Below are 27,250 nucleotides of genomic sequence, written 5' to 3'. Positions count from 1 at the left end.
CCCCACAGATCCCACCGAGCGTGGAAGAGGCCCAGGGCAGCAGACTTTCTGAATCTCACACCCTGCGTGGAGCTGACTGCTTGGCAAAGCTCGTTCTCTGCACCCTGGGCTCCCGGTGACCCCGCCTGGGAAGCATCTGCAATCAGTGGCGATTACTCCTTGGGGACCCTCCTTGAGTAAATGTTGGCTCGCAATCTTTATGCAAACAGGGCCTGCAGTATAAAGCTGAGAACTCGGACAGATTCTCACCCCTGACTTGAGGTCTCCTTGGGATTGGAGAGGAAGAGAAGCTGCCATGGAGCACAAGGCAAGCTGTGTGCTGCTCATGGCCCTCCTGCTGGTCCTCGGCGCCTTGGGCCAGGACCAGGAAGGTAAGATGGCCTCCTCCTGCTTCTCTCCTGGCACCGCCAGCAGTCCCCAGGGCCCCAGGAAGGGAGGCCACAGATGCAGACACTGCTGGAGGACCTGGCGGGACCCCACAAGTACAGGACATGGAGGCGACTGCCTGTGGGTGGGGCAGGCAGCAAGAGAAAGGGCGGGCTGGGCTCCATCCTCCAGTCTGGACAGGGCGGTGCTTCTGGTGCCATGTTTCCAACAGGAATGTCCGCTCTTGGGTATAAGATCTGCCATCCAAGTGTCCCTGCAACCCGTCCCCTGGTGGGCAGAATTGGTTACGTCCACATAGGCCTGCCCGGGCCAAGGCCGGCAATTCCGCGAGGGCCTCTCCACTGGGGTCCACGCCCTGCACCAGTGCCCAGAAACAGCAGCTCCCTGCAATGATCATATGACTTGTTGTCCATTCACTTTCCTGTGTCTTAGCTCCTTTGTCTGCAGAGTGGGAACAGAGCACCCCGACCCCCACCCCCCGCCGCCACCCCAGGGAAAGGTGTGGGGTGGTGGAGTGAGAAATCCTTCTCCAGTTGCCATGACCTCAACCATCGTTGCTAGACAGTTTGAAGGTGGCAGGGAGGGAAAAGGATAAATCAAGGGTCCAAGTCCAGGAATTGGTGAAATGGGGCTCAGGGGTGCTCTCCTCACCTCTGGTCACCCCAGGTCCCTCACGATGACTGGGATGGGGTGGGTGGGGGGAGGAAGTTGGTGCTGAGGGAGGAGAGAGGCGCATTGGAGGCTGGGAAGGCTGGGGAGACTCTTCCCGCCTGCTCCACCCCACTCACCCCAGACCAGCTCGGTCACTGCACAGTGGGGCGGCAGCCGACTCTCCTCTCACCTGGTCCAGGGCTCAAAGCCTGTTGGGTTACAGGCTGACCACTCAGGGCTGGGGACGTGCTGAGCACATGTGGGGCCAGGGAGGGCAGTGGCTTCTTGAGGTCTTTGTGTGACCACAGCAAGCACAGCGGTACAGAGGCAAGGCCTGGAAACCTCGGAACCCTGATTTGAGCAGTGGTGGGTGGTGGGGGCTCTGGGAGATTCGTGTCCACTGTCTCTGGGCTCCTGAGTCTCCCTGGCCAGGAGGCTCTGCTTGACCTCTGACCACCTGTGGGGTGGACAGAGGTCACGTGGGCTGATGGTGGGACGTAGACCTTGAATGCTGATGTCCCCACCAAGGTCAGCTAGACCAGGGGTCCAGATCTTTCCTGCATGGCCAGGAGCCCTTTACTGGTGACAGCAGCCTTGGGCAGTTCCCTCACCATACACAAGAGCAGCCTGAGTGGACACGACCCCCACTCGAGCCTCTCCACCTCGCACTGTCCACATGGATTGCCTGGTGCTGTCTTGTTTCCCTGGTATCTGCCTGCTCCCTGCTCCCTGCTTGATCCATCCCTGGGGTCCTCAGTCCTTCGGGGAGCTTCCACTGCCTCACACTTCTCCTGGGCACAGAGAAGGCACTCCACTGTGTGGTCTCGTTCCTCCTCGAGCCTGGGGCCTCCGTTGTTAATTTATCCTGTGTTCCCGTCTGAGGTGTCTGTTTAGTGCTCTGCTTCTCAATGGATTCTTGCTTACTGGGTGGACTTTACCAGAATTTGAATGAATGAAGGCTTGCACCAGCTCTGGCTCTTTCCCTGAGGAATGGGACCAGGACTCCATCTGGTGTCCTGGGCCTGGCTCCTGCTGGCCTCATTGGTGACCTGGAGAAGGAAGCTGGGTAGGAGTGTGGGTGGGAGTCCCAAGTTGCCTGGGCATGACCAACCCATGCTGTATTTCCTTGCATTGTAGAGACTTGCACCATGACTCTCAAGGAAAGAGCAAACTGTGGCTTCCCCGGGGTCACAGAGCAGGAGTGCAAGAGCAAGGGCTGCTGCTTTGACAACAGAATCCTGGGCTATCCCTGGTGCTTCTACCCTTTGCCCATCAAGAACCCCTCAGACGACACGCCTTTGGAAGGTATGCCACCCGGTGGGCTCAGAAGATGTGGGGCCACGGGCTCTTCAGCATGGCTGCCTGGCTGGTGGCCCTGGGGATCTGTGGTCCGGGATGGATGGAGCATCAGGGCAGAACGATCTCAGGCAGCCAGGAGAGCTCCAGCCTCAGGCTCTACCTTCGGCCGTGCTCGCTGGTGTGGGGCAGGTGTGGAGGAAGCAGCAGGGCAGACACGGGCTGTGTTTTCGAAGTTTTCTTGGTGGTAAATGGAAAACACTATCATATAAGCTGTGTGAAAGTGGGAAATTATTCTAACAAATGCTTCTCTTCTTTGACCTCTCCCTTTTAGAGGAATGTCCCTTCTAGAGGCCTCCCCAGGGACCTGCTTGAGAAATGACAAAGCACCATCCTCCATGGTGGTCCTGGAGCCGGGCCGCCCACCAGACGCACACCCTTCTGTTCTGCAGCCAAGTCCCGCCTCAAGACGCCGATTGACAGCTCTGACTTTCAGTACTTGACATGGGCCTGAACATTAAAAGAGATGAATGTTACTCTGTGTTCCTCATTCTTTCCTGGGCTTGAACTCAGGGCCTGAGCACTGTCCTTGGACTTTCTCAAGGCTAGAGCTCTACCACTTGAGCCTCAGCACCACTCCTGGCTTTTTTTTTTCTATGTATGTGGTACTGAGGAATAGAACCCAGGTCTTCACTCATGCTAGGCAAGCACTCTACCACTAGGCCAAACTCCCAGCCCTCCTCATTCTTTTAAAAAGCATGACATGCTGTCCTTATTTGGGAAGTAACATGCAGTGTCTTCATGGTCCTGAGTCCTTGCCTTGGGTGAGGACTGCACACTGGCTAGGAGCGTCCTGGGAGAGTCAGACCAACAGCCGAGGGTGAGGCCTTTGCAGAGTGCTGTGCAGCTAGCTTGGTTGTTGTTAGCAAACACCACTGAGGCCAAAGACCAAGCTTTCAGGTCCCTCTGGGAGACAGGCTTGAAGAGTGAGCCTGCGCCTGGCTCTGAAGGAGCTGGTGGAGTCTAGACATGGATGGCTGGTCAGGTCAGCATTCCTGGTTGACCAGATGGGGGCAGGCAGTCTCACACTTGGAGCTCTGCGTTGGCAGAGCTTTCTTGGGCAGTGGCAGCTCTCCTGAATTTTCTGCTTCTCCTTTGTGGAGCAGCTGAGTCAGAGTCAGTTCACACTTCTCCAGGCTGGGCCCAGGTCTCTGTCCAAGTGACCTGGATGTTGTACACCTGCTTTCTTCCCACCGGCCTGTAGATCACCAAGCTAGGAAGCTTTCTAGAACTGCCAGCTTCCCTGAAGCTCTTCAGATTAAAATAAAGTCTGTCATGAGGAGAGATTCCCCTTTTGAGAGAATGGAGGGGACTTCTAGAGGGATAGCGGTGTAGAGAGAATTGTGACTGCCACAGTGGGACAAGGGCTCTGACTACGAATCAAGAATATGACAGGTTTAGGGTTGTCACAAAGTCAAGAAACAGAAGATAATAGAGTGCTCTGACCCTGATGTGAGAAGTGTGCCACTCCCCCATGTCAGAATGAATGCATGCACAAGAGATATGGGAGAGTTTGTTCAGGCAATTGACTTCTGTGCAAAAGGCCCCAGTACCGTTACTCCACCCAGAGGGAGGCAGGCACGCCGTTTGCTAGGTTTATCCCAGTGCAAACTGTCCCTCCTTCTTGCCAAGGACTTAGGCTTACAATCTAAATAAAATTGATTACCAAGGAGGCCATTCCTTAATTCCTATCAAAACTTTGCTTTTTTCCCACTTAGCAATTACTGTTTATTATTTTAACCTCTTCAACAAAAGATTTATTGTCTTGGCATGTCTATCTGGTAGCAAGCAGTACAGATAATCATGACAATTGAAGTAAATGAAGCAAATAATTCCAGTAAATCCCAATAACCAATATCAAATACACTTTAGTTTGACAGAAAAGAATACTTTTTCTCACACTGAGACTGAGACTGGGGCTGACTGCCTGGGATCCTGTTATGAGCCCAAAGTTACACAATGAGCCCATGTCATATAGTGCGGCTGTCATACAGGGAAGCTGTCATATAACAAGGCCATGTTATACAGTGAGCCCATGTCATACAGTGAGGCTATGTCATGCAGTGAGCCCATGTCTTCCAGGGAGCCCATGTCATACAGTGAGCCCATGTCATATAGTGAGCCCATGTCACACAGTGAGCCCATGTCACACAGTGAGGCCATGTCATACAGTGAGGCCATGTCATACCGTGAGGCCATGTCATACAGTGAGCTCATGTCATATACTGAAGCTGTCATGCAGTGAGCCCATGTCATACAGTGAGTCCATGTCACACAGTGCACAGTGAGCCCATGTCACACAGTGAGCCCATGTCTTACAGTGAGCCCATGTCACACAGTGAGCCCATGTCATACAGTGAGGCCATGTCATACAGTGAGGCCATGTCACACAGTGAGCCCATGTCATACAGTGAGGCTGTCATACAGTGAGCCCATGTCATACAATTAGCTCATGTCATACAGTGAGGCTGTCATACAGGGAAGCTGTCATATAACAAGGCCATGTCATACAGTGAGCCCATGTCATACAGTGAGGCCATGTCATATAGTGAGGCTGTCATACAGAGAGCTCATGTCATACAGTGAGCCCATGTCATACAGTGAGCCCATGTCATACAGTGAGGCTGTCATACAGAGAGCCCATGTCATACAGTGAGCCCATGTCATACAGTGAGGCTGTCATACAGAGAGCCCATGTCATACAGAGAGCCCATGTCATACAGTGAGCCCATGTCATACAGTGAGCATGTCATACAGTGATCCCATGTCATACAGTGAGCTCATGTCCTACAGTGAGGCTGTCTTACAGTGAGCCCATGTCATACAGTGAGCCCATGTCATACAGTAAGGCTGTCATACAGTGAGCAGGTCATAGAGTGATCCCATGTCATATAGTGAGCCCATGTTATACAGTGATGCTGTCATATAGAGAGCCCATGTCACACAGTGAGGCTGTCTTACAGAGAGCTCATGTCATACAGTGAGCCCATGTCATACAGTGAGGCCATGTCATACAGTGAGCCTGTGTCTTACAGTTAGCCCATGTCATACAGTGAGGCCATGTCATACAGTGAGGCCATGTCATACAGAGAGCTCATGACATACAGAGAGCTCATGTCTTACAGTGATGCCATGTCATATAGTGAGCCCATGTCTTACAGAGAGCTCATGTCATACAGAGAGCCCATGTCTTACAGAGAGCTCATGTCTTACAGTGAGGCCATGTCTTACAGTGAGCCCATGTCTTACAGTGAGGCCATGTCATATAGTGAGCCCATGTCATACAGAGAGCTCATGTCATACAGAGAGCCCATGTCTTACAGTGAGGCCATGTCATACAGTGAGGCCATGTCATACAGAGAGCTCACATCATACAGAGAGCCCATGTCTTACAGTGAGGTCATGTCATACAGAGAGCTCATGTCATACAGAGAGCCCATGTCATACAGAGAGCTCATGTCATACAGAGAGCTCATGTCATACAGTGAGGCCATGTCATACAGAGAGCTCATGTCATGCAAAGAGCTCATGTCTTACAGTGAGGCCATGTCATATAGTGAGCCCATGTCATACAGAGAGCTCATGTCATACAGAGAGCCCATGTCTTACAGTGAGGCCATGTCATACAGTGAGGCCATGTCATACAGAGAGCTCATGTCATACAGAGAGCTCATGTCTTACAGTGAGCCCATGTCATACAGTGAGCCCATGTCATACAGTGATCCCATGTCATACAGTGAGCTCATGTCCTACAGTGAGGCTGTCTTACAGTGAGCCCATGTCATACAGTGAGCCCATGTCATACAGTAAGGCTGTCATACAGTGAGCAGGTCATACAGTGATCCCATGTCATATAGTGAGCCCATGTTATACAGTGATGCTGTCATACAGAGAGCCCATGTCACACAGTGAGGCTGTCTTACAGTGAGCCCGTGTCCTACATTGAGCCCATGTCATACAGTGAGGCCATGTCATACAGTGAGCCTGTGTCTTACAGTGAGGCCATGTCATACAGTGAGGCCATGTCATACAGTGAGGCCATGTCATACAGAGAGCTCATGTCTTACAGTGATGCCATGTCATATAGTGAGCCCATGTCTTACAGAGAGCTCATGTCATACAGAGAGCCCATGTCTTACAGAGAGCTCATGTCTTACAGTGAGGCCATGTCTTACAGTGAGCCCATGTCTTACAGTGAGGCCATGTCATATAGTGAGCCCATGTCATACAGAGAGCTCATGTCATACAGAGAGCCCATGTCTTACAGTGAGGCCATGTCATACAGTGAGGCCATGTCATACAGAGAGCTCACATCATACAGAGAGCCCATGTCTTACAGTGAGCCCTTGTCTTACAGTGAGGCCATGTCATACAGAGAGCTCATGTCATACAGAGAGCTCATGTCATACAGAGAGCCCATGTCTTACAGTGAGGCCATGTCATACAGTGAGGCCATGTCATACAGAGAGCTCACATCATACAGAGAGCTCATGTCTTACAGTGATGCCATGTCATATAGTGAGCCCATGTCTTACAGAGAGCTCATGTCATACAGAGAGCTCATGTCATACAGTGAGGCCATGTCATACAGAGAGCTCATGTCATGCAAAGAGCTCATGTCTTACAGTGAGGCCATGTCATATAGTGAGCCCATGTCATACAGAGAGCTCATGTCATACAGAGAGCCCATGTCTTACAGTGAGGCCATGTCATACAGTGAGGCCATGTCATACAGAGAGCTCATGTCATACAGAGAGTTCATGTCATATAGTGAGCCCATGTCATACAGTGAGGCCATGTCATACAGAGAGCTCATGTCTTACAGTGAGACCATGTCATATAGTGAGCCCATGTCATACAGAGAGCTCATGTCATACAGAGAGCCCATGTCTTACAGCGAGGTCATGTCATACAGAGAGCTCATGTCTTACAGTGAGGCCATGTCATACAGAGAGCTCATGTCTTACAGTGAGGCCATGTCATACAGTGAGGCCATGTCATACAGAGAGCTCATATCATACAGAGAGCTCATGTCTTACAGTGAGCCCATGTCTTACAGTGAGGCCATGTCATACAGAGAGTCCATGTCATACAGAGAGCTCATGTCTTACAGTGAGGCCATGTCATACAGTGAGGCCATGTCATACAGAGAGCTCATGTCATACAGAGAGCCCATGTCTTACAGTGAGGCCATGTCATACAGTGAGGCCATGTCATACAGAGAGCTCATGTCATACAGTGAGGCCATGTCATACAGAGAGCTCATGTCTTACAGTGAGCCCATGTCATACAGAGAGCCCATGTCTTACAGTGAGCCCATGTCATACAGAGAGCTCATGTCTTAGAGTGAGGCCATGTCATACAGAGAGCTCATGTCTTACAGTGAGGCCATGTTATACAGTGAGGCCATGTCATACAGAGAGCTCACATCATACAGAGAGCTCATGTCTTACAGTGAGCCCATGTCATATAGTGAGCCCCATGTCACACAGAGAGCTCATGTCTTACAGTGAGGCCATGTCATATAGTGAGCCCATGTCATACAGAGAGCTCATGTCTTACAGTGAGCCCATGTCATACAGTGAGGCCATGTCATACAGTGAGGCCATGTCATACAGAGAGCTCATGTCATATAGTGAGCCCATGTCATACAGTGAGGCCATGTCATACAGTGAGGCCATGTCATACAGAGAGCTCATGTCTTACAGTGAGCCCATGTCATACAGTGAGGCTGTCTTACAGTGAGCCCATGTCTTACAGCGAGGTCATGTCATACAGAGAGCTCATGTCTTACAGTGAGGCCATGTCATATAGTGAGCCCATGTCATACAGAGAGCTCATGTCTTACAGTGAGCCCGTGTCTTACAGTGAGGCCATGTCATACAGAGAGCTCATGTCTTACAGTGAGGCCATGTCATATAGTGAGCCCATGTCTTACAGTGAGGCCATGTCATATAGTGAGCCCATGTCATACAGAGAGCTCATGTCATACAGAGAGCCCATGTCTTACAGTGAGGCCATGTCATACAGTGAGGCCATGTCATACAGAGAGCTCACATGATACAGAGAGCCCATGTCTTACAGTGAGGTCATGTCATACAGAGAGCTCATGTCATACAGAGAGCCCATGTCATACAGAGAGCTCATGTCATACAGAGAGCTCATGTCATACAGTGAGGCCATGCCATATAGTGAGCCCATGTCATACAGACAGCTCATGTCTTACAGTGAGGCCATGTCATACAGTGAGGCCATGTCATACAGAGAGCTCATGTCATACAGAGAGCTCATGTCTTACAGTGAGGCCATGTCATATAGTGAGCCCATGTCATACAGAGAGCTCATGTCATACAGAGAGCTCATGTCTTACAGTGAGGCCATGTCATACAGTGAGGCCATGTCATACATAGAGCTCATGTCATACAGAGAGCTCATGTCTTACAGTGAGGCCATGTCATATAGTGAGCCCATGTCATACAGAGAGCTCATGTCTTACAGTGAGCCCATGTCTTACAGTGAGGCCATGTCATACAGAGAGCTCATGTCTTACAGTGAGGCCATGTCATACAGAGAGCTCATGTCTTACAGTGAGGCCATGTCATACAGAGAGCTCATGTCATGCAAAGAGCTCATGTCTTACAGTGAGGCCATGTCATATAGTGAGCCCATGTCATACAGAGAGCTCATGTCATACAGAGAGCCCATGTCTTACAGTGAGGCCATGTCATACAGTGAGGCCATGTCATACAGAGAGCTCATGTCATACAGAGAGCTCATGTCTTACAGTGAGCCCATGTCATGCAGTGAGGCCATGTCATACAGAGAGCTCATGTCTTACAGTGAGGCCATGTCATATAGTGAGCCCATGTCATACAGAGAGCTCATGTCATACAGAGAGCCCATGTCTTACAGCGAGGTCATGTCATACAGAGAGCTCATGTCTTACAGTGAGGCCATGTCATATAGTGAGTCCATGTCATACAGAGAGCTCATGTCATACAGAGAGCTCATGTCATACAGTGAGGCCATGTCATATAGTGAGCCCATGTCATACAGAGAGCTCATGTCATACAGAGAGCCCATGTCTTACAGTGAGGCCATGTCATATAGTGAGCCCATGTCATACAGAGAGCTCATGTCATACAGAGAGCCCATGTCTTACAGCGAGGTCATGTCATACAGAGAGCTCATGTCATACAGTGAGGCCATGTCATACAGAGAGCTCATGTCATGCAAAGAGCTCATGTCTTACAGTGAGGCCATGTCATATAGTGAGCCCATGTCATACAGAGAGCTCATGTCATACAGAGAGCCCATGTCTTACAGTGAGGCCATGTCATACAGTGAGGCCATGTCATACAGAGAGCTCATGTCATACAGAGAGCTCATGTCTTACAGTGAGCCCATGTCATACAGTGAGGCCATGTCATACAGAGAGCTCATGTCATACAGAGAGCTCATGTCATATAGTGAGCCCATGTCATACAGTGAGGCCATGTCATACAGAGAGCTCATGTCATACAGAGAGCTCATGTCATATAGTGAGCCCATGTCATACAGAGAGCTCATGTCTTACAGTGAGCCCATGTCATACAGTGAGGCCATGTCATACAGAGAGCTCATGTCATACAGAGAGCCCATGTCTTACAGCGAGGTCATGTCATACAGAGAGCTCATGTCTTACAGTGAGGCCATGTCATATAGTGAGGCCATGTCATACAGAGAGCTCATGTCATACAGAGAGCCCATGTCTTACAGTGAGGCCATGTCATACAGAGAGCTCATGTCTTACAGTGAGGCCATGTCATACAGTGAGGCCATGTCATACAGAGAGCTCATATCATACAGAGAGCTCATGTCTTACAGTGAGCCCATGTCTTACAGTGAGGCCATGTCATACAGAGAGTCCATGTCATACAGAGAGCCCATGTCTTACAGTGAGGCCATGTCATATAGTGAGCCCATGTCATACAGAGAGCTCATGTCATACAGAGAGCCCATGTCTTACAGTGAGGCCATGTCATACAGTGAGCCCATGTCATACAGAGAGCTCATGTCATACAGAGAGCCCATGTCATACAGTGAGCCCATGTCATACAGTGAGCCCATGTCTTACAGTGAGGCCATGTCATATAGTGAGCCCATGTCTTACAGTGAGGCCATGTCATATAGTGAGGCCATGTCATACAGAGAGCTCATGTCTTACAGTGAGGCTCTCATACAGAGAGCCCGTGTCCTACATTGAGCCCATGTCATACATTGAGCCCATGTCATACAGAGAGCCCATGTCTTACAGAGAGCCCATGTCTTACAGTGAGCCCGTGTCCTACAGTGAGCCCGTGTCCTACTGTGAGCCCATGTCATACAGAGAGTCCATGTCTTACAGTGAGCCCGTGTCCTACAGTGAGCCCGTGTCCTACAGTGAGCCCGTGTCCTACAGTGAGCCCGTGTCCTACAGTGAGCCCATGTCCTACACTAAGTTCCTGAATGCGTAGAGTCCACTTCGATGTAGTCAGCCAACCTCAGGCCAAAATCTTCAGGGAAAATGGCAAATGCAGAGAACACATTACGACCTTTTCCTTGTCATCCCTCGATCACCATATGCAAGCACTATTCTGTCGTATGTATATTGAATCAAGCATTCATTGTAATAGTGTTTACATTGAAACAGGCATTCACGGTTACAGTATTTGCATTGTTCCAGGCATTCATGGTTATAGTATTTACATTGTTTCAGGCATTCTGTTGTAAGTCATCTAAAGATGAGTTGAATAGGGGTGATTACGCAGAGGTTACGTAAACACCATGTTTCATATCTGGCCTCCAGGGATCTTGGAACCAGACCTGGTGGAAGGAGCCTGGTGCCACCCTCTTTCTGGAGCCAGCTGCACAGGCCCGAGTATTGCAACCGACACTTGCTGCCTCTAGTCTTGGAAGCTGGTGATGTCAGATTTAGTTTTCCCCTGCCAACCTGCTCTTATCTGCTGCAGCAGCACCCTCCTGCTTGCTGCCCCTTCTTCTAGTCTCAACCTCTCTTCTAGAAGGTCTGCAGTCAGGTTGAACTAAGACCCATCCTAACGGTCTCCTTTTGCTCTGACCACCCGTAAAGACACCACCTTGGAACCCCAGTGGGGAGAGAGGGAGTGGCAGGGTGTGAGTTGCCAGACTTGGCCTCATTCACGGAGTCAATGAGTGATGTTCATTAGTTCTAATATAGGCCTGCAAGAAAAGTGTTTGGTTTTGATTTCCTATTCCTTTAGAAAACAACTTCAGCTTTGGTGTTCAGATCGTTTACCCAGGATGGTTTTACCATTGAGGACTAAGTGGCTAATTGCTCCTTTTTAAGATCAGCATAAACCATTAATATTGTGAATACTTCTTTTATTTTTTCTTTGTGCTGGTACTGGAGCTTGAACTTGGGGCCTTGAGACTGTCCCTTAGCATTTTTAATCAAAGCTGGCACTCTATCACTTGAACCACTTCTGGCTTTTTGGTGGTCAGTTTCAGATGAGTCTCCCAGACTTTCCTGACCAGGCTGGGCTGGTGTACACACCACTGAAGTGTGGTTCCTCTGCCACACGGACGCCATGCTGGCACTGTTCCCATGGGATTCATGGTGACTCAGCTGGAACACAGAGTGTCAAGACTGGGTGCCCAGTTGGCCTCCTCCAGTAGGCTGCACAAACAGGCTTTGGAGTTTAAAAAGCAATTAGTAATCCAGTGCTGCTTAGGCGGTGAATGATTAAAATGAATAACGTTGTGTGTGATACCCATCAGGTAACTTTTCACAGTTGGATCAGACCCAGGCTTGTCCACTCAGCATACTGCCCATTACCTGCAACAGATTGCTCCAGCCCCGCTCTTGCTTAGTCTTCACAGTCTTCATTCTGCAATGATGCTAGCGCTTACAGCCCAACTGAAGGAGCTAAGTTGCTATCTATCCTCCAGTTGATGCGAAGTATAAACTGAGATCTGTTATTCAATAGGGTTTCAACCAGTAACCGTGGTCGTAAGAAGCAGAAGAAACAGATTCAGACTTACACAGTGATGAACTTAACTCTACCCTGTGTCTACTTGCCAGGCCAGCTCATGCCGGAGAATGGTTGGTGTCATCCTGAGTTGTTCGTGGTGAATGAACAGGGTGTGAGGCCCTGAAGATGGGGGGATTTCTGTGGCTTTGGGGATGGGACACAGTTTAGAGTGACCGTTGGCTTCTGCCCCTCACAGCCCAGGACTTTTAGCAACACAGTCATTCAAGCCAGTGCTTCCAGGGTCCATTGTTATTTGAGACACTGCTGTGGGCACTAAGGATCACGTGGGTTTTGTGGATCTGAGGCTGTGTCCGGCATAGACCGTGGGCTGCTGGCAGGCTCACAGGACCCGGTAACATGATGACGTGTCGATTGTGTGAGTTGTGCCATGACAAGAAGGACAGGAACTCACCAGAAAGACTACCAATAGCAGAGCCAGAGCGTGGAGGGAGCAGTCACCACGGGAGCTGCAGCTCATCACCCCTGAGTCAGGCCAGTCTGGGGCCTGTGGGCTCAGCCGCAGGTGTGTGAAGTAGCCTCATGGCCGCTGTGCAATCACGTTGGTGACAGCTGGGCCAGGCCTCCTTGACGCTGACACTCCGATAAATTGTGGGCATGTGTGTGCATTGGGATCAGTATGGTGTGCACAAACCTTGCCATTTATGCAGGGGGCAGATATGGGGAGTATTAAAGCTTGGCTTGGACCCATCTTGGGAAACATTTATTGGGTTCCTCATCTCACCCAACAAGCTGGTTGTTTAGTGGCACATGCCTGTAATTCCAGCTATTAAGAAGGGTCCAACTTCAAGAAAAACACAAGGCCCAATCTAGAAAATAATTAAAGCCAAAAGACTGGGAGTGTGGTCCAAGTGGTAGAGCACTATTGTAGCAAGTGCAAGGGACTGAGTTCAGACTGAGCACTAGAAGAAAAAGAAAAAGGAAAAAGAAACCACCATCCACAACAACCATGACCAAAAAACAATAACTGGTGTCAAACCCAGGCCTCTTCATCTCTGGGCTTCTGGAGAAAGTGGACGGGAGGGCCTGTGACTTGGCCAAAGTCCAGGCGACCTCTTCCTCCCCACGTGGGCCTGAGTGGACATTCCCCGATGCTGTGGGCTGACACCCAGTGTGGTCTGTGCATCCTGACCCTCCCCGCAGCCGGGCACACATGTGGAAGCACCACTGTGAAACCTTCCCACAGAACGGGGTTCTGTTCAGAGACTGTTGAACGAAGGGCCAGACCAGGAACTACTTCTCAAAGCCAAGTTGTGGCTTCAGATCATATTTGTAGGGTCATTGACAGCATGGTAGAGCGATAATGTTAGCTCAAGGAAACTTCCTGGTCTTTGTGGACTTGGGGAGGGACCATATTGAAGTATGTGATGCTTATAAGCCTATTGGCAAACACAGCTAATGAGGGAGAGACCCACCTGACAGGGGCCTGAGTGTGGAGCTCTCGGGAAGGGAGGGAGAACCAGTTCAGGTCCAGAGCGGATGCCATTAGTGACTCAAGGACAAGGAGGTTCAAAGTATTTAAAAATTGCTCTTTGCAGTTCCTAGCATTGCCTTGTATTTTTTTTTTTTGAGTAGCAGACATTAAATCAGACAAAGCCACACACCTCCCCACACATGCTATTGCATGGCAAGGACCGGATGTGCTCTGTCTTGTCTGGTTAGGGTCAAGACACGGGCCGGGCCTTCTTTTATGTTACTTGCAGGCTGACAGGTCACCGGCCATTTTTGGCAGAAGACAGGTGACTCCTGGGTCCCTGTGGTATGGCCCTTCCCATGTGGACCTCTGGGGTGGCAGGGATGGGCTCAGGTGGGGGACCACCCATAATGAGCTGCATCATGGGAAAACCTCTGCCTTAGCGGCCTAAGGTTGTGCTTGACTTCGAGAGGAGACCATTTATTTGACTGCACAGCGTCCTCCAGGAGAGAGTCCTGGTGCAGGGCAGAGCGGCCTGCCTTCTAGGTTGCTCTGTGTAGCTGTGGGGCTAGCTGAGCCCTGATACTCCAGCTGAACCATGGAGAGCCTTGGCAGTGTTTGAATCAGCCAGGCTGTGGAGAGCAGGCCATGATGTGTTAGGAGTGATGGCTGCTGTCCCTGCAGGAGGATGGCATGTGCTTACCTAGCCTTGTGGGTTGGCAGGCATGCCAGCTGTCCTTCTACACCACTCCTGGGTGAGTAAGTATCCCATCTGCCCCTTCCATGAGAGCCTCTGAAGACCCCCAATCTCACCAGGTGTCACGGAGCACTGCATCCCAAACCTGACGACTCACACCGCGAGGGTGGTAAATTCCTCTCCTGCAGGCTATGCAGGCATGTGAGGAGGCACGGGTGAGATCTCCCACAGCAGCAGAAGGCACGGGAGAGACCACCGACCACCAGAGCCGTGGAGGTGTCAGCCTTGAGGCAGGGTTACAGGAGGGTGAAAAAGTAAAGTACAGTCCATCTTGAGTCTTTAAATCCATTTTTAGATAATTTTGCACCCATAACCAGATTGTTAAGGGTAGAGAGTCAACATTTTAGGTTTATTAGTCATATGATCTTGTCAACTAATTCTGCCAAGGTGACTCTAACACAGCTGTGGTGATAGATAGCAGACACAAATGGCTGTGTGTCAATACAGCTTTATTTATACAGCCCGTGCGCCCCATCTTTCCAGTTCCCATCATAATACATCATGTTACTTAGGCATGCAGTTTAAATGGTTCCATAATTTGAGTTTTGGAATTGCTGGTCTCTGTGTGGCAACCAACACATACAACACATACAAACTCACTCCTCTCCGCACTCAGGTACCAAATCAGCTTGAAAAGCTGAAGTGAAGTTTCTAGAAGGTGTGTGCAGAGCACGTTGAAGATGGGCTTGAGGCTGGGAGTTTGGCCTGGTGGTAGAGTGCTTGCCTAGCATGCACCAAGACCTGGGTTCAACTCCTTAGTACCACATATATAGATAAAAAAGCCGGAAGTGGTGCTGAGGTTCAAGTGGTAGAGCTCTAGTCTTGAGAAAGTCCAAGGACAGTGCTCAGGCCCTGAGCTCAAGCCCAGGACTGGCTAAATAAATAAATAAATAAATAAAATAATACATGAAGATGGGCTTGCATCATCCAGCTTCAGCCCTTCACTAGAGTGTCATCCAGACACCCTCCATGTCCTTACTTCCCAGCCCCACACCAGGGTCACAGCAGCACCGGCTCCTCTGCTCATTTCTCCCCTGGCATTGGCCAAGTTTTCTATTTTTGTGTAGAATTCCATTGTTGACCCACAATATTGAGCAGCACAACAAAACTTCAGACGTTTGGGATGCTGGAGTCGATGCGTCCTTCAGTCTTCCCCTTCAGATCTGGCTATTAAGATGCCCTCCTCTGATGACTTCAGTTCGGAAGGCCAGGGAGATATGGGGCAGTGTTGCTCCAGCCTCTGTACACCTTGCTGCTCATAGACAAGGAGATCGGATGAGAGAAGAGGGAAGTGTGTATATCTCCAAGCTGGACATTAGTGCATGAGCTCAAAAAGAAATCTGGATGCCTTAGGGTGGTCACTTCCTTTCCCTAACACCTGAGATCTTCGTCTTCCTCTTCTCCCCGTTCACTGGGCTCTGTGAAAGAGGAATACGCCTGGCCTGGCTGTCGCTCTCCACTAGCCTGCTGCATTCTTTGGGAGCACCGTCTTTCGTGGACTAAGGAAGGACCATGGTAGCTTCTCTTCTGTATTGTTGTAATGAATGAGTAAAAAACAGCCTCGCAAGTCCCTAGAATATTGTCTGGTGTTGGGGAACCTAAAGCAACTGTTAACTGTGGTGTAATCCCCGCAAGAGACAGAGAACTAAACATGTCATTCATGATGTCTCGAGGCGGGGGTTCCTCTTCACTCTGGCCTTCCTGGAAGAAGAGCTATGCACCGAGGAAAGACGGGAAAGGTCAGGGGAGAGGAGGGCACATGCAGCAAAGGCCCAGAGCTGAAGCTGTGTCTGGAGAAGGGCCAGATGCTAATATAATCAAGGCTGGGCCACAGAGGAGGGAGGAGGGGCTGTGGGCTTCGGTATTTTTCAGCCCTAGGGGTTTGGCCTGTCCCCAAAGGCTGTGAGGAGCCAAGGAGGGAAAGAGCAGCGATGCCCACTCATTTTATGAAGACGATTAAGGCAGGTTTTTATCTAGATGGGGCACAGCTGTATGTGAATGGCAAGGCGGGATGCAGTTGTAGCAAGGTGAGGAATTCTGTGGAGTTGGTGGACTTGTAGGTGTGATGCTGACACCGCGGGGAGCAAGGACCACCAGTGAGCCAGTCCAGACAACCGAGAGAATTCACACCATGCTGTGGGCTGGCCATAACTTCAGCCGGAACTTCTTTTTTCACTACCTTGGAGGGCAGGTTTGGAAGTGACAGCTTCTCTTCTTTTGTTCTTCTATAAACGGTATCATATTTGGAGGAATACACCCTGGAGAATAGCATTCAGATTTCCCTGGTGCTTTAAACATGTCATTCCATAGCCCCTGATTTGCATTGTTTCAAGTAAAAGTCAGCTGTTATCCCTATGGCCACAGTGTGTGTGTGTGTGTGTGTGTGTGTGTGTGTGTGTGTGTGCGCGCGCGCATGCGTGCGCGCAGCGTGCATTTTCCTAAGCTGCTTTAAGAATTTGCTTCTTGGACCGGGAGTTTGGCCTAGTGGTTAAAGTGCTTGCCTAGCATGCATGAAGACCCGGGTTCGATTCCTCGGTACCACATACATAGAAAAAAGCCGGAAGTGGTGCTGAGGCTCAAGTGGTAGAGCTCTAGCCTTGAGAAAGTCCAAGGACAGTGCTCAGGCCCTGAGCTCAAGCCCAGGACTGGCAAAAAAAAAAAAAAAAAAAAAGGAATTTGCTTTCTTTTTTAGTTACTGAGGATTGAACCTAAGGCCTTGCTAGGCAAGTGCTCTATCATGTAAGTTATACCTTTGGCCTTCTGATTTTGATTTTGTTTTTGAGACAGAATCTCACCTCTGCCTTTTGCCAGGCTGGTCTCCAACGTGAATTGTCCTGTCCATTTCCTGAGTAGCTGGGCCTATCGACACATGGCATCATCCATCTTGCTGGCTGACTTTCAACAATTCGATCACACTGCCTTGGTGTGGTTTTTTTTTTTTTTTTTTTTTTTTTTTTTTGCGTTTTCTTCCTTGAAGCTATTTGAGTCTCAGGGATTTTTGTTTAGATTTTCCACCAAGTCACAGAGACTGGCCAATGTTTCTTCGGATACTTTTTCTTTTTCTCCTCTGGTTCCCTAATGGAGGTATGAGAGAGACAGTCTGACACTGCCTCAGAAATCACAGAAATTCAGTTCCCTCATTCCCAGCCCCTTTTCCTCTCTGGCTTTCGTTTGGATGTCCTTGCTGCACTGGTTTCACCCGGCTGTGCACTGCTCCTGTGGGATCTTTTACTTGGCCTCTGATCCGAAGCTGTACAGTGAATTTCATTTTAGATTTTTTTATTTCTGGGATTTTTTACTTAGCTTTTAAAAATTATTTTATTTTATTTTTTGTGGGTCATGGGGCATGAACTCTGGGCACTGTCCTGAGCTCTTCAGCTCAAGGCTACCGCGCTACCCTTGAGCCAAGCCCACCTTCACGTTTTTTAGAGGTAAACTGGAGATAAGAGTCTCAGTTCCTTTTGTGCCCTGGATGGCTCTGAACTGTGATCCTCAGATCCCAGCCTCCTGAGTAGCTCGGATTACAGGCGTGAGCCACCGCAGCCGCTTACTTAGTTAACGTTTACTTTTCACTTGTCTATTGAGATGCATCTTTTATTAGTTTTTTTGTGTGTTTGCAAACATATTTGAACATTTTTGTACCTTTTCTTTCCTTTTTATCCTTCCTCCTTTCCTCCCTCCTTAGACAATATTTCTGTATACAGCCTAGGCTGGCCCTGAACTTGTGTTCTTCCTCAGATTCCTCTGTGCCGACTCCGTGGGCCTTGTGCACTGCTGTGTTTGGTGGACTACGGAGCCTCTGCTCTCCACAGTGGCTCTGAGATCCTCTCCCTTCTCCCTTTGATTTTTGAGTTATGTGTCTGAGATGCCGTGTTGTATACCTAGGCGAGGTTGATTCACTGAAGTTGAACTCTGTCCCCTCAGAGGCCTATGTTGAAGCTTAACCTCCAGGTCCTCAGGATGTGACTAAACTTGGAAATGGGTTCTTAGGAGGGGTGATTATGATAAAATGTGGCTGAAAGTGAACTCTGTTCCAATCTGAATGAATAGCGTCTTTATAAGGCAGGAGACGGGTCACTTGCACACCCAGAGAGAGGGGGGCAACCCTGCCAGGACCCGGGAGAACCTGCCGCCCTCGGGGTATGGAGAGGTCTCTGGAGGAGCCAGCCTTGCACCACCTCTGTCCTGGGCATCTGGCCTTCAGTGATTGAAGACCCTGGTCTTTGATGGTGTCTTGGTAACCTTGACAAGCTAATTCAGGCAATTACTTTGCTTACATATTAACTTAGTTCTTCCAAAGCTTGCTGTCAAGGTTTGCTGAGTGGATCTGAGAACTTTTTCTTAGGGATAGACTGGCCTACTTTCCCGGCATGCCCTGGAGTCTCTGCCAAATGCTGCAGGTACTCAACAGGCTTTCTCCCTTCTGGCATCTCAGAACCTGCGCCATCTTAGCCCATGGAGCTGCTCCCCGTGCCCCTGAGAGCCCCGCTGGATGAGTGCTTGTCCGAGGACACCTAGTCACAGTCCCGTCCTGAAACCCCAGCTCTCATGGAGGTTCCCAGTTCCCGCCCCTTCTCTTCACCCCGGGAGCTCTGGCCTCGCCTAGTCCCCTGAGCTCGAGACAAGGAAGTGGGCAGTGCTGGGTCCCATGTCACTGCTCCCTTCCCCCGGACGTGGCCACCAGGCTCTGCTGTCCTTCGACGTCCACCACCCTCTTGCTGCACATTTTAGGGTCAAATGGGAGGCACAGAGGAAGCGGGGGACAAGAATATAGGAGGAAACAGAAGCCTCGTATGTGGCACTTTGTATCTTCACGGAAGAGAGATGGGGATACAGGACAGAGAAAGGACGCCTTCCGGATCCTCAAGAGTGGAGTCTGTGAAATCATGTACAGATAAAACAAAAAAGGAACAGATTCTTCTTGCTTCCTGAAGGAATGGTAGGCACAGTCTACAGGGGTTCATCTCAAAAGCTGGAACCTGCGAGGAGGGGGGCTGGCTGCTTTCCATGCCCCAAGGCAGAGCTCCCTCCTGGGCTAAGATGTTTATTTTCACTCACTAGCTTCCCAATCCATTGCCCACAGACCAGACGCCTCCTTTGCTTTCTCTAGGGCTGGGAAGCTGTGTATCCCTCTCTCTTCCCCCACTTCCATGCTGTTCCCTTTTCTTTCTGCAGTGTCACCCATGGTTGTCCTTCCCTTTGTCCAACCACACTGAGCCCCTCCTCTTGGACGTCTCACTCCTGAGTGCAGGCTGGAGGCCCGGTGCTGTCCTTGAGGAATGAAGAATCCTATGAAAGGCAGCTGGGCCTGTTTCTGGGCTTTGAAAATGAACTTATTGAACTGCCTGTGCTAAGCTGGTCAGCTGCCCCCATGGTTGAGACAGGTCCAGGCCACAGGTCCCCTGCTATGTTGGGGGTTGCTGAATGGGTAGCCATGCAGGTATCTCCTGATTTTCTGTGGGATTCTCCCAGAACTCCACAGAGCTTCCTCTAGGCTGTGCCCTTCTCCGTCCTAATATTTTACAAAATTCCTGTGGTCACCACATACTTTATCTGGAGCCACACATGGTTAATCCCTTCCTGGGTGTGACACGTGTGTGCCCAGCTCCAGAGGCACACATGGCCTGTCTTCCACGTCAGCAGCCTGGCAAGACCCAGCTTCCTGCCCAGGGCAGGGGGCCTGGCCCAGAACCTTACCTGTCCAAGGCAGGGCTTCCTCCTCTCCTTTTACAAAGGATCTGGAGGGCTGGGGCAGCGGGCGAAGGGTGGAGAAGGTTATCAACACGTCCTGAGCAAACAGACGGGAGATGATAAAACCCCGGTGGTGGTGGGAACCTTGCATGCTGTGGGCTACCCCAGGTGCAGCAGCGCAGACATGGTCTCTCCAGGCGTCCGGCTCCTGGCAGCGGTTCTGGTCCTGGGCCTGTGCGCCCTGGTGGAGAGCCAGAAGCCTTGTAAGTGACCATCCCGGTGAGCCTGCGGGCTCCTCTCCCATGTGGCCAGGGAGCTGGGAGCACATGCGAGCCCCCCAGCAAAGCTGGGGTCGGCTCCAACCTCCTTCGGGGCCGCCTGCTGCCGGGGAGCTCCATAGAAGGACCCTTCTTGCTCTAGTCTCTGCCAGTTCACTTGAGGGGGAGAAGCAAGGGGTGCCCTGAGGTCTGCGGCTGGCCTGGGGGTGCCCTGAGGTCTGCGGCTGGCCTGGGGGTGCCCTGAGGTCTGGGGTTAGCCTGGGCTGCTGATTTCCTCCCGCAGAGGCAGATTCCCCCGTGGCTGGCCAGGGTGAGGAGGTCAGCAGGCCGGTCCCGCCGGGTCATCTCCATCACTGTCCACTTTGATTTCTGCCTCGCTCCACCTGGCGAACCGTTGTTTTTAGAGGATTTATGGTTGTTGAATCTTTTTAATCATTAAACAGTTTAAGCAAAGTACCATGGGTTTCCTAAGAGGAAACCAGTTCAAAATGAGCCGGAGGAGAGCAGCGTGGCTCCCGGTGGCCACCAAGCGGCGGGGAGCTCGGGATGCCCCTTAGTGGATTGTGTTTGGGGGAAGGCCTGGGCCCTGGGCCGTGCTGACCTTGGATCTGCACACAGCTCCCTGCCAGTGTTCAAGGAAGAACCCCGAAGACAGGAAGAACTGTGGCTTTCCCGGAATCTCCAGCGAACGGTGCTTCTCCCAGGGGTGCTGCTTCGACTCCACCATCCGTGGTGTGCCCTGGTGCTACCACCCCCTCCCCATGCAAGGTAATCTGCAGAGAGCTGGGCCCAGGACCTGGCCTTGGGAAGGCAGGGTCCAGTGCAGGTACACAGAGGCCTGGCAGTTAGTCCAGGCTAGCCCACGCTGCTTAGTCCAGAGCCAGCCCATGCTGGTTAGTCTGGAGCTCCAAATGCCTCATCTATCTCGTCTGCTCTTTCAGCAGATGCATGTGAGCACATCACACTGGCAGATGTGTGTACAGACATACCAACAGATGTGTGTACATGTATCTGATTTGCATCATTTGAGGCCAGAAATAGCTCAGGGTCCTACTAGCTTTAAACCATGAATTCTGAACAAGCTTCCAGAGGGAATGAAAGCATTTGTTAGGGCGTTAGTTGTGTCCTGGTTCACAGGCCTCCAAAGTTAAGGAAGAGGGTTGAGATTCTAGGAACCTTGTGGAATTAGCTTCAAGCCATTGTGTATTGTTAAGAGACCAACTATTTATGTCACGCGCGCATGCGTGTGTGTGTGTGTGTGTGTGTGTGTGTGTGTGTGTGTGTGTTTATAGCCCCCTCCCCCATGTCATGGACTCTGTGTGTATTTCGAGCTGCCCCCAGGTATATTTGGAGCCCTGGGGCTGCTTCTCACCTACACTCACAGCAAGCACTCCATTTCCCCGGGAGGATGGTGGTTATGAGCAGAGTCCTCCCTGAGGGGTGGTACCTTTGAGCACGAATGCCATAGAAGGCACTAGAACAGGTCACCCCATTTCAGAGAACACTGAGTCCAGAGGGGGCAAAGGGCCTTTCCTCTGGTGCTGCCTCCCAGCTCTTCTGACTTGTGAAGGCCACCACACACTGGTCTACTCCTGTGGTGAGGAGGGACGGTCCCTGGACAGCACAATCCTGAGTGGCAGGGTCTCCAGGCAGCTTCTCGGGGTAGACCAGTTGTCCCCTGAAGGGCAGGCCTGGTAGAGTACCATGTTGTTCCTTCTGGTGACCAGTGTCGGAGCAGTGCGTGATGGAGGTCTCAGAGCGCAAGGACTGCGGCTATCCTGGCATCAGCCCTGAGGAATGCGCCTCTCGCAAGTGCTGCTTCTCCAACCTAATTGGGGGGGTGCCCTGGTGCTTCTTCCCCAAGACTGTGACAGGTATTGAGGCTGTGGGTCCCTGGAGAAGGGACGGGGGTGGGGGCAGGGGTGGGGCACGGTGGGGGTGCCAGCTGCTCCAACACCTCAACACATCTGATGTAGGGCCCTGAGTCTGGGAAGGATGTCTTGGTGCTTTGCTTCGAGCCACCAAGAAGGCCACTCCTGGGTCTTCTCTACCAGGGCGTGGCCCGGTCCCTGGCACTCCCAGCCACACCTCAACCCGCTCAAGTCTGGGCACAGTTTGGCGGTGGTGGTGTATTTTACTGTAAGATTATCTCAGTTGGATGTCACTAAGTGGCATGCACTGTGCTGGGCACAAGGAGGAAGCAAGCTGGCCAGTCTCCTTGTCTCTGGGCCTCACTTTCTCACCTCTCACTTTCTCTTCTGTGGGGCTCATCCAGGTAGGGAGACATAAGTGCACAGCCTTTCACTCTCAGAACCTTCTAGGATTTCTGGGCCACCTAAAGATCCCCTTGGAAGCTGTCCAGCAGTGTGGGGAGGGTGGCCCCCCACTGAGAATGCCTAGGCGCAGAGGTCGTCCCTGTGCCCAGGGGGCCCTCAGGAGGAGGCTTCTGAGCACCGCCGTCTGCAGCTACCCAGGCCCAGGACACCAGGGCTTTTGTGATTGCTAACTCACGTCTCGTCTTCCCTCTAGACTGTCACTACTGAGAGGTGCCATCCACAGGGAACCACTGACTCACTGCCAGCTCTGACACCAAAGTAGGAAGTTCCAGAGGTGATTCGCTGCAGAGTTCATAAACCCCTAGATTTTCTCAGTCTTCTTCTGGTCCTCATCACTGGTCCTTTAATTAAAGAAAACCCTTAAACTTTCCAGATGGTGTTTGTTTTAATCAACATGGAGGTGGTGTATATAGTGTGAGTGTGAAAATGTGTCCATGAGTGTGTGCATGCATGCATGCCTGTGTGTATGTGTGGGAACACATGACCACGCATGAGTGTATATACATACATACATGGGCATACATGCATAGGCACATGGACCTGCTATCGGTTCTCACTTCTAACTCTGTGTATCAGGGTTTTAAAAATCCTCAGGTGAGGCCTGGAGTTTGGCCTAGTGGTAGAGTGCTCACCTAACATGTGTGAAAACCCAGGTTCAACTCCTCGGTACCACATACATAGAAAAAAGCTGGAAGCAGTGCTGTGGCTGAAGTGGTAGAGCTCTAGCCTTGAGAAAGCCCAAGGACAGTGCCCAGGCCCTGAGTTCAAGGCCCAGGAAAGAATGAGGAACCCTCCCGCTGGAGACTGCAATTATAGAAAGCCTCTATTTTGACCTGGGCCCTGGTAGCTGGTCACCCATTCTTCCTGACGGGAGCAGGGAGCAGGGAGTGGAGAGGCGAGTTAGCTGCACCCTCCCTGACTTTCCATCCCCCCCCCCACCCACGCAAGAGCCATGCAGATCCCATGCTCAGGTCGCCCATGTTGGAGGAAGGCCTGCATCTCGGATGCTGCTACGGCTCCAGTCCAGACAGACCATGCACCATGCTTCCTCCCTAGCCTGCTGTTGGGCGCAGTGGCCCAGCCATGCCTGGGACAGAAAGGACACAATGCAGGCAGGCATCACCCTGTTTCACTGATCCTGCTAGAGGGGTTCCATCCTAACCCACAACTAGGGCTTCTCTGGCTCAGACCAACTCTCTGGCCCCAGGCTCCAGCCAGGAACAAGAGGGCAGATTTTCCCTGCAGCTGGAACTTCATGTAACATGATCAGGAGCCTGACCCAGGAGAGAAGGGTACCGGTTCAAACCGCCCAGGGCCCGGGGCTGGTCCCCTAGAGATCTTCCCAGCCCTGTACACGCCCAGCTCTGTTTTCCTGCGCCCTCCGCTGGCCAGTCTGGGGTGGGCACCCTGCCTCCTGCTGCAGGCTTCCTCACAAGGAAGGCCTGTCTTCAGACAGCTTGACAGTCCTGGCCTCCTGGTATCTGGATGTGAACTCAGTAATCATTAACAGCTGTCAACTACACTGTCACTCAGTCCGCTGCCCGCTCACTAGCAATGCTTACAGTGCCTTGAGAGTCTTTAATGGAATGGAGTTCACACACAATAAAGCTCTGATTCAAGTGAATCCCCCTGCAAAAAAGTCTTTTCCTGTCTCTTGCACTTAATACCCTGCTCTGGACCCAAGATGGCATGTGTTCACCTTGTCCAGAATCTCTTGTAACTGTATCTTGCTATATCTTGAAGCATTTCCATTATGCCTTCTTGTAGTAGTTTCAAGGGCTCAGATCTTACATTAAGACTTTGATTCATTTTGAACTAATTTTTGCTGGAAACTAGTTCTAGTCCTCTACACGTAGAAAACCAGTTTTCCAGGCCTGTTTCTTGAAGAGGCTCTTTTTCCCAGTGAATGTTTTTGGTTCTGATGTCAAAAGTCTGATGACTAGATCTATGTGGGTTTATTTCTGTGTCTGTTATTCTGTTCTTTGTGACAAACATGATGGCTCTGTAGCATGGTTTGAAGTCTAGTACTGTGAGACCTTTAGTACTGCTTTTCCCACCTCAAAATTACTTTTCATTTGGGATCTTTTGTGTTCCTTATGTGTTTTAGGATTGATTCTTCCGTTTCTATGAAGAATGAAATGGTGATTTTGACAGATATTAGACTGAATCTGTAAATTGTTTTTGGCAGTATGGTCATCTTCACATGGTAGATTCTGCAATATACGAGCATTGTCTATTTTTTTAAATTTCCTTCTTAAAGGTTTTACAATTTTATTGTAGAAGTTTTCTACCTCCTTGGTTAAGTTTATTCCTAGGCATTTCATTTTATTTATTTTCAGGCTACTGTAAATTGAATTGTGTTTCTGAATTTCTTCTCAGTCTATTCGTTATGGACATATAAAAAAGCAACTGATTTTTGATGTTGGCTTTGTATCTTGTTAAACGGATGAGGTATTTTCATATCTAGGAGTTTTAGGGTGGACTGTTGGGTGTTTTAAGTATGGGAACAGATCATTTGCAAATAGAAACAATGGGCATTCTTTCACTATTTGGGCCTCTTTTTTCTGCTGTCTTATTGCTTTAGCTGGGAATTGCAGTACTTTCCTGACTAGCAGTAAAAAGAATGAGCCCTCTTCTCTAATTCCTGACTTCAAAGGAAATGATTTCAGGTTTTTTTCCCCCATTTAGTATGATATAGGGTATAGGTTTAACATATATTTATAGTCTTTGTTTTGTACACTTGGTGTTTTAAACATAATCTGTCTAGGGTGTTTCTTATGAAATCTTACCGATTCTGTCTTCAGAAAAATCTCTTGTTCCTGGATGAACCTCTCTTTCTCAAGTTTCGGGAGTTTTCTGCTAATTATTTGTTGTGTATGTTTTCCAAGTCTTTAGCTAGTATTTCTTCTCCTTCTTTATACACATGTTTTTCCCAGAGATCTTGCAGATTTCCTTTGTTTTCTTAGTATTCTTTGTCTACTTTGTATTTGGTTGCCAATACTTCCGCTCAACGTGGCCCATTTTATTAATAAGGCTTTCAACTGAATTTTTTTTTGGCCAGTCCTGGGGTTTGAACTCAGGACCTAAGCTCTGTCCTTGGGTTTTCTGAAGGCTAGAGCTCTATCACTTGAGCCACATCACCACTTCTGGCTTTTTCTCTGTCTGTGATACTAAGGGACTGAAACCAGGTTCTGGTGCATGCTAGGCAATCCCTGCACCACTGGGCCAAACTCCCGGCCCTCAATTGAATTTTTAAATTGGCTTATTTGAGTTTTCATTTCCAGGATTTCAACTAGGTTGTTTTTATAGGATTTCTGTAAATGGATTTGAATTTACAGGATTTCTAAATTAAATTGTGTTCCTGAATTCTTTTATTGAGTTTCCCCCTTCACGTCCTGCACTGTCATCTTTATTCAACTGTTTATTTAAATTTTCTCTGAGATCATCCGAGAGTTAGATTCATTCAGGCACTGGCACAGGTCCTCTTTAATGCCACTGGTCATCCACTGGTCATCCACACACATTGCTCCTTTAGGTTCACTGTTCAAAACTTCACTGTTTAATCATTGGCAGTGATTGTTCACTTTGGAGGGAGCACATTGCCTGTCCCTCGCCCGCCCCCCCCTATTTCTTATGCCTCTATGTTATGATTTATGCATCTGGTGCCAAGTCATTTATTGGATATTTTAATCCCCTGAAATTGTGATTTCTATTTTTCATTCCCAGCTGAAGGCGTGCCAGCCTGCAGCAGGACATGTGTCTGTTTGGTCAAGGTACGCTCTCCCACCACTGAAGTTGGCAGTGGGTCTCGGCAGCCACACCCCTTTTTAGCGCTCAGGATGCTGGGTTTGATCTTGTGTCAGTTCTCCCCCCTTGGGGCATGGTCACTCCAGGGGCTGCCCTTCTGAGTGTGCTGGAGCTGCTGGCCGCACCAGGGAGCTGGGCAAGTTCCTGCTTGCTTCCCTCACCTCGTGGTTTAGGCCCTCAGGACAGCAAGCATCCAAGCCTCGGGGTGACCCCCAAGTGTGTCAGAGATTGGGGAGCACCAACTGAAGGATGTGGAGGAAGTGGAGCCCCACCAAAGAAGAGAATGCTAGGAGCCCCTAGTTTACGTGTGAGTCACAGCCCCCACTCCAGCGGTGAGCGACAGTCCCCCAGCCAGGCCAGCACACGGCCCGGCGGCGGGGACGCTGAGGTCGTTTCAGCTGAGAGGCCAGACAGATGGTTTAAACTTCCAACCAACAAATTAGCCTCAGATCCCCATTTACAAACAAGGAATATGAAAAATCAAGACACCTAGCCCCTCCATACTTCCACGGTAACACACACTA

General features: G+C 50.2%; 2 protein-coding genes across 2 annotated transcripts; both read left to right on the top strand.

Annotated features, from left to right (window-relative positions):
- The first annotated feature begins 261 nt into the window (after positions 1-261).
- On the top strand, positions 262-2,837 carry Tff1 (trefoil factor 1). Its single transcript, XM_090333796.1, has 3 exons — positions 262-371; positions 2,176-2,343; positions 2,669-2,837. Exons 1-3 carry the CDS (start codon positions 296-298, stop codon positions 2,683-2,685), a joined length of 261 nt encoding a protein of 86 aa, XP_090189922.1. The 5' UTR covers positions 262-295; the 3' UTR covers positions 2,686-2,837.
- A 17,611-nt stretch (positions 2,838-20,448) lies between these two features.
- On the top strand, positions 20,449-23,289 carry Tff2 (trefoil factor 2). The gene is made up of 4 exons (XM_090333788.1): positions 20,449-20,568; positions 21,202-21,351; positions 22,311-22,457; positions 23,113-23,289. Exons 1-4 carry the CDS (start codon positions 20,490-20,492, stop codon positions 23,124-23,126), a joined length of 390 nt encoding a protein of 129 aa, XP_090189914.1. The 5' UTR covers positions 20,449-20,489; the 3' UTR covers positions 23,127-23,289.
- The last annotated feature ends 3,961 nt before the right edge of the window (positions 23,290-27,250 follow it).

The sequence above is a fragment of the Megascapheus bottae genome, chromosome 1 (assembly GCF_031878675.1).
Source record: "Megascapheus bottae isolate mThoBot1 chromosome 1, mThoBot2.hap1, whole genome shotgun sequence".
Classification (NCBI taxonomy): domain Eukaryota; kingdom Metazoa; phylum Chordata; class Mammalia; order Rodentia; family Geomyidae; genus Megascapheus; species Megascapheus bottae.
Note: the sequence above shows the minus strand (reverse complement) of the source record. Positions and strands in the feature narration are given on the sequence as shown.

Excerpts from the sequence above, each read along its gene's own strand:
- Tff1 (XM_090333796.1), top strand. The coding sequence starts at position 296 with ATGGAGCACAAGGCAAGCTGTGTGCTGCTCATGGCCCTCCTGCTGGTC. Across the intron at positions 372-2,175 it reads CTTGGGCCAGGACCAGGAAG|AGACTTGCACCATGACTCTC; the intron begins GTAAGATGGCCT and ends CTTGCATTGTAG.
- Tff2 (XM_090333788.1), top strand. The coding sequence starts at position 20,490 with ATGGTCTCTCCAGGCGTCCGGCTCCTGGCAGCGGTTCTGGTCCTGGGC. Across the intron at positions 20,569-21,201 it reads GGTGGAGAGCCAGAAGCCTT|CTCCCTGCCAGTGTTCAAGG; the intron begins GTAAGTGACCAT and ends ATCTGCACACAG. Across the intron at positions 21,352-22,310 it reads CCACCCCCTCCCCATGCAAG|TGTCGGAGCAGTGCGTGATG; the intron begins GTAATCTGCAGA and ends TCTGGTGACCAG.